The sequence below is a fragment of the Podarcis filfolensis genome (genome assembly GCF_964270895.1).
Source record: "Podarcis filfolensis genome assembly, chromosome: 1".
In the NCBI taxonomy this organism is placed as follows: domain Eukaryota; kingdom Metazoa; phylum Chordata; class Lepidosauria; order Squamata; family Lacertidae; genus Podarcis; species Podarcis filfolensis.
In genome coordinates this window covers 72,065,424-72,079,327 of record NC_139604.1, presented here as the reverse complement: position 1 = coordinate 72,079,327, position 13,904 = coordinate 72,065,424, and the positions used below count along the sequence as shown (strand labels likewise).

Sequence of the window (13,904 nt, the reverse complement as noted above, 5' to 3'; positions counted from 1 at the left end):
TTTGGGATTCATTCAAATGAAAAGTGGCATAGAACTATAATAAGCCAAACAAAACAAAACACTTAATGTCTTACCTAATGTATCTTCTCTTACAGCAGCATTCATATTCATAGTCTGCTCTACTTCCCATGAACTTTGTTTTTTAACTTCTTGCGAAAGTAGCTTTTCTTTCAAAGACGGAACCTTTTTGGAAGTTGAATTGCAAACTGTGCGAATTTCACCTTCACATACCCTTGGTAAATTTGAGTCTGCTGAAGTTTTTTCTGCTTTTTTATCCATAGTTGCAGAGTCAAAGGGTGGCCATCCACTTCTGTTTACTAAATCTTCTCTTGTCTTTATGGATAACGAACATGATTCTTCTGTGCTTCCTTTCACAACCATTTCCCTTGTGTCTGGACTACTTGATGGTTCTTCCCTTTCTTTTATTTGTGTGCCCTGTTTCTCACAAACCACAAAGGATTGTTCACATGTAGTTTTGGATGTATGCAATTCCTTTTTTTCATCTTCTGCAAATTTATTAACTTTCAAATCTTCAATCTGAGATTCACATACATTTCCAGGGTTAAGAGACAAAGACTCGTTTGTACTTTCAGGTGTCTCTTCTGTGACTTCTGTCAGTATGGAATCATCTTTATCAGATTGTCTGCTTGGTATGTCATTTATATATTTAGATGAGTTTTCAGCATTTAAATTAAAATCCATAATTAGAGGCAGATGATTCATGTTCCCATCAGTGGTAATCAGAGTATTTACACCTAAATTGTCATTTGAGGAAGCAGGTGAAGGTGGAATTTTCTCTCGTGTGCTGCAAGTACTACTTTGTTCACAGCATTTGTTGTTTTCGAATGCATTATCACTATGTATTTCTTCAGGATTAGTATTACTCTCTTTACATAAAAGAATATTGGAAATTGTGGAACTGGAGCTCTGACTTGGTGTTTCTTTACAAATGTCATCATATCTATCAAAGCACACATTGTGCAGGTTTGTGTAATTATTCTCCACCTTTTGTGACAAGATGGAACTAATTTCAGTCTTCAAGAGGCCATTTGTAATTTCCTCACTAGTAGCAATATCCTGAACTTTGGGTTCTTCAGCGAGTGCCTTATTTGTGGAAGAAGCTCCCTCATGGGGTGCATTGTTAATATTTTCATTTATCTCAAAAATAAAATTATTCCTTACATTTCTCTCTAGATGCTCATTGAGTTTAGTACAATGATCAGTATCTAGAGTAGAACAATCCAAAGTTGCAGTGCTTTCTAAGAGCATCTTGGGTTCTTCCACCAATGAATAGCAACTGTTTGAGGAGTTTACTTCTATCCTTGTCTGTATTTTATCAAATTCCTTTCTGTCTTCTTTTCCTTCGGCTGCTGTTCCTCCACACCCAGCAACACCTGACCCATAAGTTAGTTCTGGAGTAATGAAATGAGCTGTGCAGATAACTTTGCTTGGAGAAGCCTCCTTTCGATTTTTATTGAAATGGCAAACCGCATTGTCTTCATTCATAATATTCTCAAAACAATCCAAATCTGTTGGGTGAAAAGATTTTAATGATGAAAATTAGAAGGATGAATGCTTTCAAATATAGTTCATATAAGCAATGTATTGACACTTTAATCATAGTTAGTTCCTCCATGAATTTGTCTAATCCTCTTTTAAAGCCATCCAAGTAGGTGGCTATCAATCACTACATATTGTGGGAGCCAAGTCCTAACTATGCAATTTGTGAAGAAGTACTATCTTTTATCTGTCCCGAATCTTCCAATGTTCAGCTTTATTGGATGGCTCTGAGTTCTAATGTTAGAACTTTAATTTCTAAATTAAAAAAGACCCTATTAGAAGAGTTACTCCAACTCCTTGATCTTCTTGGTTGTCCTTTCTGTACTTTTTCCAACTCTGCAATATCCATTTTGTGCCGAAATGACCAGTATTCCAAGTGTGGCTGCACCATAGGTTTGTATAATGGCATTATGATATTGGCACTTATATTTTCAATCCCTTTTTCAAAGCAGCCACACACTGGGTTGACATCTTCATCAGTCCACTAGGACCACAAGGTCTCATTCCTGGCCAGTTGCATCAAATTCAGACCCCATTAGTATATATGTAAATAATAGGATTTCCCCCCCAGAATGTGCATCATTTCACACTTAAATTGAATCACATTTGCTATTTTACTGCCCATTAACCCAGTCTGAGACATCCTTTTGCAGCTCCTTGCTATCCCTTTTTGACCACACTGAACTATTTGATACCATGAACAAATTTGGTTACTTCAGTGCTCACCCATAACTCTTTCTCATTTATGAAAAACTTAAACAGCAAAAGTCCCAATACTGATCTCAGGAAGACTCCATTGGGAGAACTGTTCATTTACTCCTAATTCCTATTCCTTAACCAGTTACTGTTCTGCAAAGGGACCTCACCTCTAATTCTATGACTGCTAAGCTTATTCGGGATTCTTTGGTGAGGGAACTTATCAAAATCTTTTTGAAAATATAAGTAAAGACCGCTTGTTTTCACTCTGAAAGAAATCTAAAAGATAGCTCAATTGATGAGAGCGTGGTGCTGAAAACACCAAGGTTACAGGTTTGATCCCTGTATAGGACAGCTGCATATTCCTGCACTGCAGTGAGTTGGACTAGATGATTCTCAGGGTCCCTTCCAACTCTACAATTCTATGATTGTATTAGTGAGTGATCCTTGCAAAAGCTATTCTTGTTCAGCTTCAGCAAGATTTGTTCTTCTATATTCTTGATAATTCTATCTTTAATAATCGTTCCACCAGTTGTCCTGGAACAGATGTTAAAATAACCAGCCTGTAATTGCCTGGATCCCCTCTTCATCTCTTTTTAGAAGTTGGTGTCACATTGACTACTTACTAGTCATCGGATATATGGAAGGCGATTTTAGTGGCAAATTACATCTTTTATTAGAAGATAAAACAATTACACATTTCAGTTCTTTAAGAACTCTCGGATGGATGTCAATCAGAAGTCAGTTTTAAATTGATCACTAAGGCCCAGAACTTTGTCTAGAACACCAGCAGCCCTGTTTGTTTTACTGTAAGATTTCATTCCTAGCTTTTCACTCATTCCATACCCTTGAAATCCATAATCTCATTGCCCTTACTTGGCATCTCATAGTTTTATCAGCCAGGCTTTGTTCTGTCCTGCTGAAGTAAGTTAAGCAGCGCAGACATCCTATTCCCCACCCACAATTATTTGTTGGGTGGTGTGGGGGTGCTAATGCTCTCATGGCTATCAGGGTGAGGGTATTAGGATTCTGATAATACATTTTAGCCTATATATTTTAGTTACCATAGCTAAAAAATAATTATTTTATTTTAGTTTTTCTTTAGCACACTTAGTTTAGATCAACATCTTCTGGACTGTTTTTTTTAATACGGTAATTACACACACACACACACACACACAGACACACACATATACCTTCAACACTGATTGATTCCTCTTCCCCTGTGTTTATATCAGTATTGCTTTGTTTTGCTTTTATTTCATCCAAATTCAAAGACCGAGTAGTTTTTAATCCAATGTCTCTTTGTTCAAGATTATTAGTAACTTCTTTTGATTTTTCTGTATATTTGTTTCCTGTTTGGCTTGTATGCATTTGATTTTCATAACCTGTCTCGGCAACCTGCAATTAAAAAAAGAGCACGTTTCTATTACTACTGAGCTGAAATGGGAAAATGGGTACAGTGGTACCTCGGGTTAAGAACTTAATTTGTTCTGGAGGTCTGTTCTTAACCTGAAACTGTTCTTAACCTGAGGTCCCACTTTAGCTAATGGGGCCTCCCGCTGCCGCTGCGCTATTTCTGTTCACATTCTGAAGCAAAGTTCTTAACCCGAGGTACTATTTCTGGGTTAGCAGAGTCTGTAACCTGAAGCGTCTGTAACCTGAAGTGTCTGTAACCCAAGGTACCACTGTATTTCACAGCCATTTACACCTCTATGAAATTTGCTCCCCTCTTCAGCAACTGTTGGCACCCCTCCACAAAAGAACATAAGATAAGCCTGTTGAATCAATGGCCAATGGCCCATCCAGTCCATCATCCTGTTCTCACTGTGCTCAACCAGATGTCTGTGGGAAGCCTGCAAGCAGGAAATGAGCCCAGCAGCACTCTGCCCACTTATGATTCCCAGCGCCTAGTATTCAGAGATAGAACACAGCCTCCATGAATTTTTTTCTAATCCTCTTTTAAAGCCATCCAAGTTGGGGTGCCATCCCTGCATCCTATGGGATCGATTTCCTTTTCTATGCTCTCTGAAGAAGTATTTTCTCTGTCATGATTCTTCCAGCATTCTGCTACATTGGCTGTCCACAATTTCTAGTGTTATGAGGGAGGAATAAAAACTTTTCTCTATCCATTTTCTATGTGCCATGCATAATTTTATAAACTTCTATCATGTCGCCTCTCGCTTACCTTTTCTCTAAACCAAATAGTCCCAAATTCTACAATCTTTCTTCATAGGAGTTTTGCTCCCTTCCCCCTTGATCACTTAAGGTGCACTTTTCTGGACCTTCTTCAACTGCAATACCCTTCTTGAGGGGAGGTGACAACAATTGTAAACAGTATTCCAAATGCAGTTCTTTCAACATTAAGTAATTAATATGGAAGGCGCAAGATGACCATTCAATGGGTGGAAATGGAACCAACCGTCAGGGTGGCTGCCTTTGTAAAGGCCTCTGGATTACCACCCCTTACAGTATATTTGTCTATACTGTATTTACACTCAGCTCTGAACTTCAAGGGCTCCAGAATCTGTATTCAAGGTGAGACTGGGGGGAGCAAGTGCTCCAGCACAATGCTTCCACACACAAAGGAACACTGCTAAGAAAAAAATGAACTAAAATTCTTAAAATGGAATCCCTGAGTTTAAGAAAGAGAAGGTCCTTGACTGATGGCCTTCCTTTTACATTTTGTACATTTTCCTGAGCTACATGGATATGTCTAGAATCAAGAGGCCAGGCCATATTGAAAAGGACAGCAAGGCTGAAATCTTCAGTAACAACCCCACCAATATTGGCATCCTCCACTCAAGGCAGTATTTCTTACTTATAGTAGAAATGTACAGAAATCAGTTTTGATACTTGGATTTGTTCCTCTGGATTAGAAATCTAAAAGTATACAAGAAGTAACTATGGATAAATCTTTCAATTCACTGAGGTCCTGTCATAGTTGAGGAAAACGTATCTCGTACTGAGATACCTAAAAGCTCTTATACAATTATTCTAATGTCTCCAATGTAAGAACTAGATGGGTTTCTAAAATATGCCTGTTCTTGTTTTAGTTAATAATAGCTTCTTGAACTTTTGGAATTATTTTAAATGTTTTTCTTACTTCCTGGTAACCTTGTTAATTCAGTAGTATTTAAATGGGGGGGACGGGACCTTACTTCATTTTTCCAAGTTGCTTGTGTTTTCTCATATTCATTCTGAAGATTAAAGAACTTTTCTCCATTTTCTTTTGCCTTCTCCCTTTGCAGCTCATTATCTCTTTCAAGGGTCTGCAATAAAATTAATTATCCAAAAAATAATCAATACCACATTAATGAATTTTGATGTGTTTTATGTTGCTTGGACCTTTTCTTCTAACATGCTGAAAGTGCCATACAGATCAGTGATAATGTGCTATCACAACAATAATTTTCATAAATTAACAGAAAGGTGCTTATAGTTTAGCTAACAGGAAACAGGGGGAGGTTATGAAAAAGAAATGGCTATAAAAGGGTATAAAAATACTTGCCATTATTCAGTTTCACTGCATAAGTTTTAATGTGCTGAAAAAGTAATATAAAGTGCAGAGCTAAGAAATATGAAATGTAGCACATTCTAAACCTTTGTTTGCGAAGATAAACACTACAGCACATCCTAGAACATATTTTTATTACAATAATCAAACCTGAATTTTATTAACATTCCATATAATATAGAGTTCAGATTAACTTAAGGACTGTGAAACACCACTGCAAAAATTCCAGTCTGTAGTTTTTCTTGTTTGATTTTCCTATTTCATTTTTAAGTTGGTTCAATGAAATTAAATCTGTGTTAAAAGAATACTGGTATGCTATTCCTACTGCTACTTCACATTTACATAGCACAAGCAGTGTGCAAGGCAGTACACTAAGAAGGATTTTAAACTGCCATACTTGTCTTAACATTTCTGGATTAACTCATTGTCAGCTTTGCTGTCACATTGATAAATTAAAGTAATCTTGCATAAATCAGTAGTAAAATTCTCATACATCTCTCAGGTACTATACAGTTTTGCCCTCTTCACATTTTTGAAAAATGAATAAAAGGGATACAACCCAGTGTATCCACTACCTAATATAAGATGATGTGATCAAATTTGCCAATGTAAACAGTGTTAGTGCATTTAGATAAATGGTGACTATGCACAGTTTCTGTGATTCTTTAAAACCATTTCTGGGGTTGGGAAGAGTCCATAAAAGCTCTCTTTCAAAATTAATTATTTGCTGCGTTGCCTTTTTCTACAGACAGTACTTCTGAACCTATACGACACTGAACATTTCTGAAACACTGTTGACTATGCACACTATGGTAATTATTTGGAGAATGAAAGAAAAAAGTGTAAGATTTATCTAGAATGTGGGTAATGTGTGGCCCTCCAGATGGTGCTGGACTCAACAGCTCCAGCCAGCATGGCCAGTGGAGTCCATCTAGATTGATAGATGCCTTCGCTAATTGTGGTCGGGATACTGCACAGACAGTTTTGAATTTTGCTGTTGTTGCTTTCTTTTTAAATGAATCAGAACATATAGAATGCTTGAGGGAGAAAAGAGACCTGACGTATCCTTTCCATGCAATTATCCCTCTATATGGTTCCATTTACTGCTTGAGAGATTTTTTTTTAAAAAAAATCTTTCACAGATTTTATAGAAAAGTGAAATGTAAAATCATTTTAAAAATCAATGGAAACAGAGGTCAAGATTCGTTACTCAGGATTCTAAAACTCTGGCCCTGTTTGAACCAATTTCCATTCCTGGGCCCGCATGCGTAAACCCATTCCGCTCTTTTACGAATCCAAAAAGATCTACGTGTCAGCAACCATGCATCAATTGGACACACCTAGAATGGTCACCGCCTGTACTTCTTCCGTCCCTGCAAACACAATACAGCTCTTCCACCTACATGGATGCAAGGCATCCTTGCACAGCTATATATTTTCAACAGGGCATAAATACACAGGCCCAGATCACATGGTCAATTACTAAATTTTATCTAAAACATATAAACTATGCTATCCAAGCCTACATACATTGCATTTAACGTGTATGCTTCATTAAAGTATTATATTCACATGTGGATGTCCTTTGGCCTCAGAAAGGGAACTGATGCAATGAGTGGGAGGCATGATTCCCACCACCAACACTCACATACCGTAGGTAGCAGAGTATTGTCTGATACTGGTTCCTGATACCATCATTATGCAGTTTTGCTGAATGCACTACTAGTTAAATTGCTGATAGAACTACTCTAAGCTGGTTATATTATAGGAAGATTCTTTTGTCTACCAGCATAAGAACAAATTACAAATCTGACAGAAAGGATGTGCAAAGTTTGCTGCTGTATTAGACTAAAGAGCCATCATTCTTTCTCTGCTATGGTCAGGCAAAGGCTTCTGGAAGCATACTAGCAGAGCATAACGGATGGCCATCCCTGTTTGTCTCAAGCATCTGGTAAACAGACGTATGTTGCCTCCAAACATGGAGATTTCATTCCTTTCAACTGTCTAACAGTTGTTTGTAGACCTATTCTCCATTAATTTGCCTAATTGGGGTATTTTAAAGCCAATATAGCAGCCATGGCCATCATCACACCTCTTAACTAGAGGTTGCATCCACTGTAATAACCTCCAGGAACAGAAGAGATTTATACATATGGATGGGATCCTTCCATGAGTGCAACTTTCCTTCCATGAATGGAAGCTCTTTCCATTCATGCAGCATTTACACTAGATGCAATCCTACTATGTCTTTGGTTGAAAAAGGCCCTCATTCTGTTGCACTTAACTAGCTGCCTTTTAACTCACTGATTTGACCCTGCATTCTAGTACTGTGAGAACTGCTTTTATCTTCTGCTTTCTCCCATTCATAAGTTTATAAACTGCTGACATGGTAACCTTGTCTAAATAGGTGCTGTCTAAATAGCAACATACTCATTTTCAGACCCCTGGCATACATGCTGACTCAACAAAAAGCCTGGTTATAGTATGTTGCACACTAGGAGATCTAGTATATGAAATATGTGAGGCCCCCATTTTGTCAGAAATAGCCAGGCAGATTCCATTGCATTCAGCAGAGTATAAGCACACCTGGTCAATAGCAGTGGGGAAAGGACCCCCTTCATGATCGCAACACTGTGCTTTGGAGAAATATGCATGGAAGAATAGTGCATATCCTAAAGTACTAAAATTGAAATTTACTATAATCATCATGTTGCCTCATCCTGCTCTATGGAAAGCCATCAGGGTTCAGCCTGATAGGGTGACAGTCTTAAGTTCTAAAGAGCATATGACAAATCTTTTTAACAAGTTTAAAATACTTTCTAAAGTATTTTAAATCTTGTAATTTGTTTTTAATGTTTTATTATAAAATGTAACCTGTCCTGGGATCTTAGGGTGAAGGGGGTGGGTAACAACAACAACCATTTTTATAAAATTATTTAGCAGATTGCCATCAAGTTTCTAATCAAGAACTATCTGACCTGACATGCTTCTTCTAGTTCATTCAATGACATTCTGGCATTAGCTTCAGTTTGTCTGCAGAGCAGTTGCTGCATATGTTGTAGAGACGCAATCATTTCCTTTTTAATAAAAGAAATGCATTCTCTTTTAAATGACAGGATTATTCTGTAAAGCTGAGCACAACAGGATATGCATATATATTTGTAACTTCTTTATTTAAATGATGCTATTGTTATACTTGTGCAGGAAGATGGTTCAATCATAACCAGAGGCCTCCTTATCCTGAATGTCAAAGGTAAAAGACTGGGAGAATATAATGGCATATTGGCTTGAAGGTCAGAGGGGTATGAAGTAGTGGTTAATCTCATACAACTTGAAGTCTCAAACTGCTGCAGCTGAAATTCAGCGTTTTATTGCTCCCATTACTATGAAGATGCTAGACCATTCTGAGCTTCCAAGCAACATGCACAATATTGGGGGGAGGGGAAAAAATTATATAAAGATAACTAATTACAGGTTCATAATTTAACAGTCACGTCAGTAAAGTTCTATTGGTAAACCTAAACAGCATTACCAATTCAGGATGTATTATTTCACATCAAATTAATATGTTTCTTGGGTCTTCAGGTTTCAATACTAGAGATGCTCTAAGTCATGCAAATTTGTATCATGCATTGTGAAAACAAGTATTAGATCACCAAACTCATTGTATATGATTTAAAGTAGTTATATAATTGAGATTCTCAATTCAAAATACACTGAAATCAAACATCTATAATGCCAGTAGTAAAACTCACACAAATGTTTTACAGATTAAACACCTTGTCCAAATAAATGCATACATACTAATTTAGCTTGTCTTTGAGTAGGCTTACTATTATAAAGTATTTGTGTAGTGTTTGTTTACCATTTCTATAGCAATAAAATGTTTTCTTAGTTTTCTTAAAATGCATTAGCAGATTAGGTAAAGCACAACACCCACAATTCAAGGCTACAATCTCATGCATATGTCTTGGGGAGCTGGGAGTTGAAATTTTGGTAGTAAAGTGCTCCCAACCCACTGCTAGAATCTAAAGTTTCAGTTGTGATGATAAGGTCAAGGAGCATCCTTTGACTATAAGGCTGCAATCTTGCATACACTTACGTGAGAGTATGTCTCGCTGAACTTAATGGGGCTTACTTCTGAATAGAAATGTTTGGATTCAACTCAGAGCCAGCCGAAGACACTTTGGTATCTGAGGCAAGCCACAAAATGGCACCACCGCCACCACCAGGGAAGAATGAGTGAGTGAATACCTACATCAGGAACAAGGGGAGAATGGGAGGAGACCAGCTGTGCCTCCTATTCACCTAGAGGTCGCTGTAAAGGTGGCAAGGGGGAGCTTCCAACATGGCAGATCCAAGGAGTGTGCTGCAGCTGTTTCACAGCAGCAGCAGGCAATGCATTCTTTGGAGACAGGATCTGCTGTCCCTGTGGATCCTGCCACCTGAAGTGGTCGCCTCACCTTGTCTCATGGGTGGGTCAGTCCTGATTCAACTGTATATCTGAGTAACCAGGGAAGGCCTTATCAACAATGGTCGTACATTTCCCCCCCAGGCCATAGGACTCTAAGCACTCTTATTTTAACTTTATATGGATTCATCCTTTGACAACATGGCTTAATGACTGCCATCAGTTACTTAACATCTTGGAACTTCATACTAGCTGGGCTATGGTACAAAAGGAACTGTTCAACCACATCATTAACACAGCAAATAAAAAAGGCCTAAAAGTATACATATCTCAGAAAACTACAAAGTTTACTATACAAAGCTGTAATTTTAATTGCACACGGTCTTAATAAATGTCATTGATATATAATATATTCTTAATATATAAATTACCTGCTTTTCTTCCTTAAGTTGTGCATTTTCTTCAGTGAGTCTTATATTAAATTCTCTCTCCTATAAATGAAATAAATCATGTCATTGGCCCCTTATGGTTTGTGCTGCAAGCACAGCACCCCATGAGAGAGAGAAAGTGCAGAAAAGAGGGGTCAGATAACAGGAAACTCCTGTATACAGAGCAGTGAGTGTAGGAGGTAATGGGAGGATGCAAAGTGCAATTGGATTGTACCCTAACAATATTATATAGCCATGTTTACCATTCAACAGTATTATAACAGATTTTACCCAGAAAAATATAAAAGGATTTTAACACCCAGCATCACCATATACTATACACTATACTATATATAGGAACTATTAAATTAAACTACTTAACAGTGCTCTGCACTGCATATTTACTATAGTTGCCTAGTACTATAGAATTTAAAACAGTGCTACCACACTGAAAACACCTATTAAAATATCAGTATAGATCTATTTTTTATAAATAACATGAAATCTTTAACTGGCAAAAAATAATTATCAAATACCATTGAATATTTTTGCTGTAGCTCTTTCAACTCCCATTCCTTTGCTGTAAGATTGAGATTTTCATCTCCCACTCTGTGCTGACAAGTGACATTGGACCTTATCAAGTCTGCTGTAACTTTCTTTAGCTCCTTAATAAGGAAACAACCATAAATAGTTCACCCAAGATTATTTCTGCAATGCCGAGCAAGACAAAACATCTTTCTGCCTCCAACTAATGCCCTTCTAAGCAAAATACAGAGACAAGAATATTAATGGCATTAAATATAAATAAAATTGACAGTGACAGCTTATCTTTGAAATGATGTTTCACAGTTACAGGTCCCTTGTGTGGTTACCCATACGTTTTTTACATTTTAGATTTACACTGCTTTCACAAAAATAGGTGTTTTTAATGCTTCACTGTTGCCCTTTTTATAACTAGAAATAAATGAACATTGCATTAGTTTGTGGCTGATACTGTGTGTTGCAATGATACCAGAAGGTCCACAAGAGCTCTAAACAACTGACAGAAGGAGAAACGAAGATCACTAATTATTCTAAGTACTCTCACTGCTTCATCCCAGAAGAGTTAAGAATACATTAGTTTAATATATTTGACCTGTGTTTACCTTTAAAATGTTAATATTTTGCAACTATATTTATTTCACAATTCTGTCTGCTGCCCTTCCTAGCTTGTTTAAAGCAACTAGTACAGCAAATAAACAGTACAGGCTTTGATCTTATTAAATTACAATGTATAGTCTCTGGAGTCATAAATATTGCATCTTTCCCCCACCCCTCCCTCTTTTGTATGGGGTAGCCTGTTCAGTATCTCTCTCTCCTTGAGTGCTCTGACGTTTACTCAGACAAATAGCAAAGGTTATGAATGCTGTTTGTAGATAATATCAAGAATTCTTCATGATGCCACAGCACTGAACCAAGCATTCAGAATGGCAATAGTTTTATCTAGCAGCAACTAAGTTTGGTCTGTTTAACTTTTCTTCATAAAAGTGGAATTTCCCCTTATCACAATCCAATAGTTTAACTGTTCTGGACAAAATCATATAACAGTGGAAAGTAGAAATGGTTATTATCTGAGCTGCTGAATTTTATGAATGCCAAGCTACCCAAATACCCAAGCTACCAATTTAATAAAATTAATAAAATGCAGGTAATTTTTGAAAGGATTTTAAAAGGCACCGTATGCCAATGAGAAGATGTACACCCTATTAAAATGCAAAAAAAAAAAAAAGAATGCTAAACTATTGTCATAAACACTGATCTCATTCTCATTCCTCCCCTCCCCAAAAACCTGTCAGTATGGAAAATAAACACTCAATTATTGTGGAAATTCTGTTTCTTTTTTGTATTGGCATCTATTTGCCTGTTGATGATGGGGAAGGGTTCTAAAGAGCTTAGAGAGGTTGCTCAGCTGCTATGGTTCTGGCAGAGGGCAATCTGTTCACAGAGAGTTCCAACAGTGCCCATCCACCATCAGAACAGAAGCAGTTGGCAGAACCCTGGGACCCTCTGGAGCAGATTCGGGAAGCACAGGTGGATGCATGGGAGAGGAAAGAAAGGAGACGTCTGTTTGCATAAAGTTGGGTGTTGCTCAAGCTGTTGTCTGGGCTATTTTGTTGCATAACTCTAGTAGAGGAATATAATGTACCTAGCAGTTTGAAGTGGGATAAGGAGTGACATTGCAGAAATATTGCCGCATCCCCAGGAGAGATGGGAAGAGGGCAGTTTCTTTACAAATTTTTCACCATACCAGCTCCAGGTATCAACTTGCGTATGGGTTCATTGGTTTCTGAAGACTTATGACTACAGCCTGAACTGCCCACAATCTGAACAAGTATGTATGTATACATAAAAACTGGATGCAGTGGCGTAGCGTGGGGGGTGCAGGGGGTGCCGGCCGCACCGGGCTCAACATCTGGGGTTAGGGCAAATCCATGGGTTAGGGGGCGAAAATCCACGGGTTAGGGGGCGCAAATCCACAGGTTAGGGGGCGCAAATTACTTGCCTTGCCCCGGGTGCTGACAACCCACGCTACGCCACTGACTGGATGCTAATGGGATTCATGGAAAAGCCCATGCAATCATTCACTGTCATATCAATTCACCCTTAATACATTACACTGTCTGTTTACAAATACTAGTTGGTGTAGCCCACCTACTCTCACAAGTATGTTGCCAAGGGCCTATAAAACAATTGCAGAGCATTCCTGTTACTTTCAAGGCACAATTCTACTTGCTGGCTTTGACTTCCAAATCTCTTTCTGGCTCAGGCCTAACAGACCTGTGAGACTAATCTCTCACATAAAATCCACTGCGACTTTTAAGACGAGCTGAGCATCCGTTCTTGATTATAATCACAAAGTTCAAACAGCAAGGATACAGAGGGAGATATTTTTGGTGACCACTCCTTCGTTTTAGAACACACCTCCCCTAGGGTCTGTTAAAACCTAAGTCTGCATGCCTCCTGAAAGTGTTGTAAAACTTTCATGTTTAGGCTGCTCTTAAGCAGGATTAAGCAGATATATGGTAATTTTATATTTCATACACATTTAATTGGATAAGTCGTGGCCTTTTCATATTTCCTTCATTTTTAGCTTTTTGCCAACCACTTTGAGAAGAGGTGGGATAGATATATAATTAAATAAATACAATACAATACACCTACCTCTTTTAGGTTATCTATCTCAGACTTTTGTCTTCCGTTCACTGCTCTCAATTTCTTATTGAGTTGAATTGCTTCCACAACTTATGAATGG

General features: G+C 37.8%; 1 protein-coding gene across 10 annotated transcripts in view; it reads right to left on the bottom strand.

Moving 5' to 3' along the window:
- Positions 1-13,904, bottom strand: part of CCDC73 (coiled-coil domain containing 73) — a 59,340-nt gene that overhangs the window by 4,629 nt on the left and 40,807 nt on the right. For all 10 annotated transcript variants that reach the window (XM_083597893.1, XM_083597891.1, XM_083597896.1 and 7 more), the window contains 7 exons: positions 13,814-13,893; positions 11,149-11,277; positions 10,616-10,675; positions 8,752-8,850; positions 5,418-5,528; positions 3,453-3,657; positions 75-1,529 (listed from right to left, as the gene is read on the bottom strand). In XM_083597893.1, the coding sequence (XP_083454019.1) occupies positions 75-1,529; positions 3,453-3,657; positions 5,418-5,528; positions 8,752-8,850; positions 10,616-10,675; positions 11,149-11,277; positions 13,814-13,893 (2,139 nt within the window). The remainder of the gene's footprint in view (positions 1-74; positions 1,530-3,452; positions 3,658-5,417; positions 5,529-8,751; positions 8,851-10,615; positions 10,676-11,148; positions 11,278-13,813; positions 13,894-13,904) is intronic.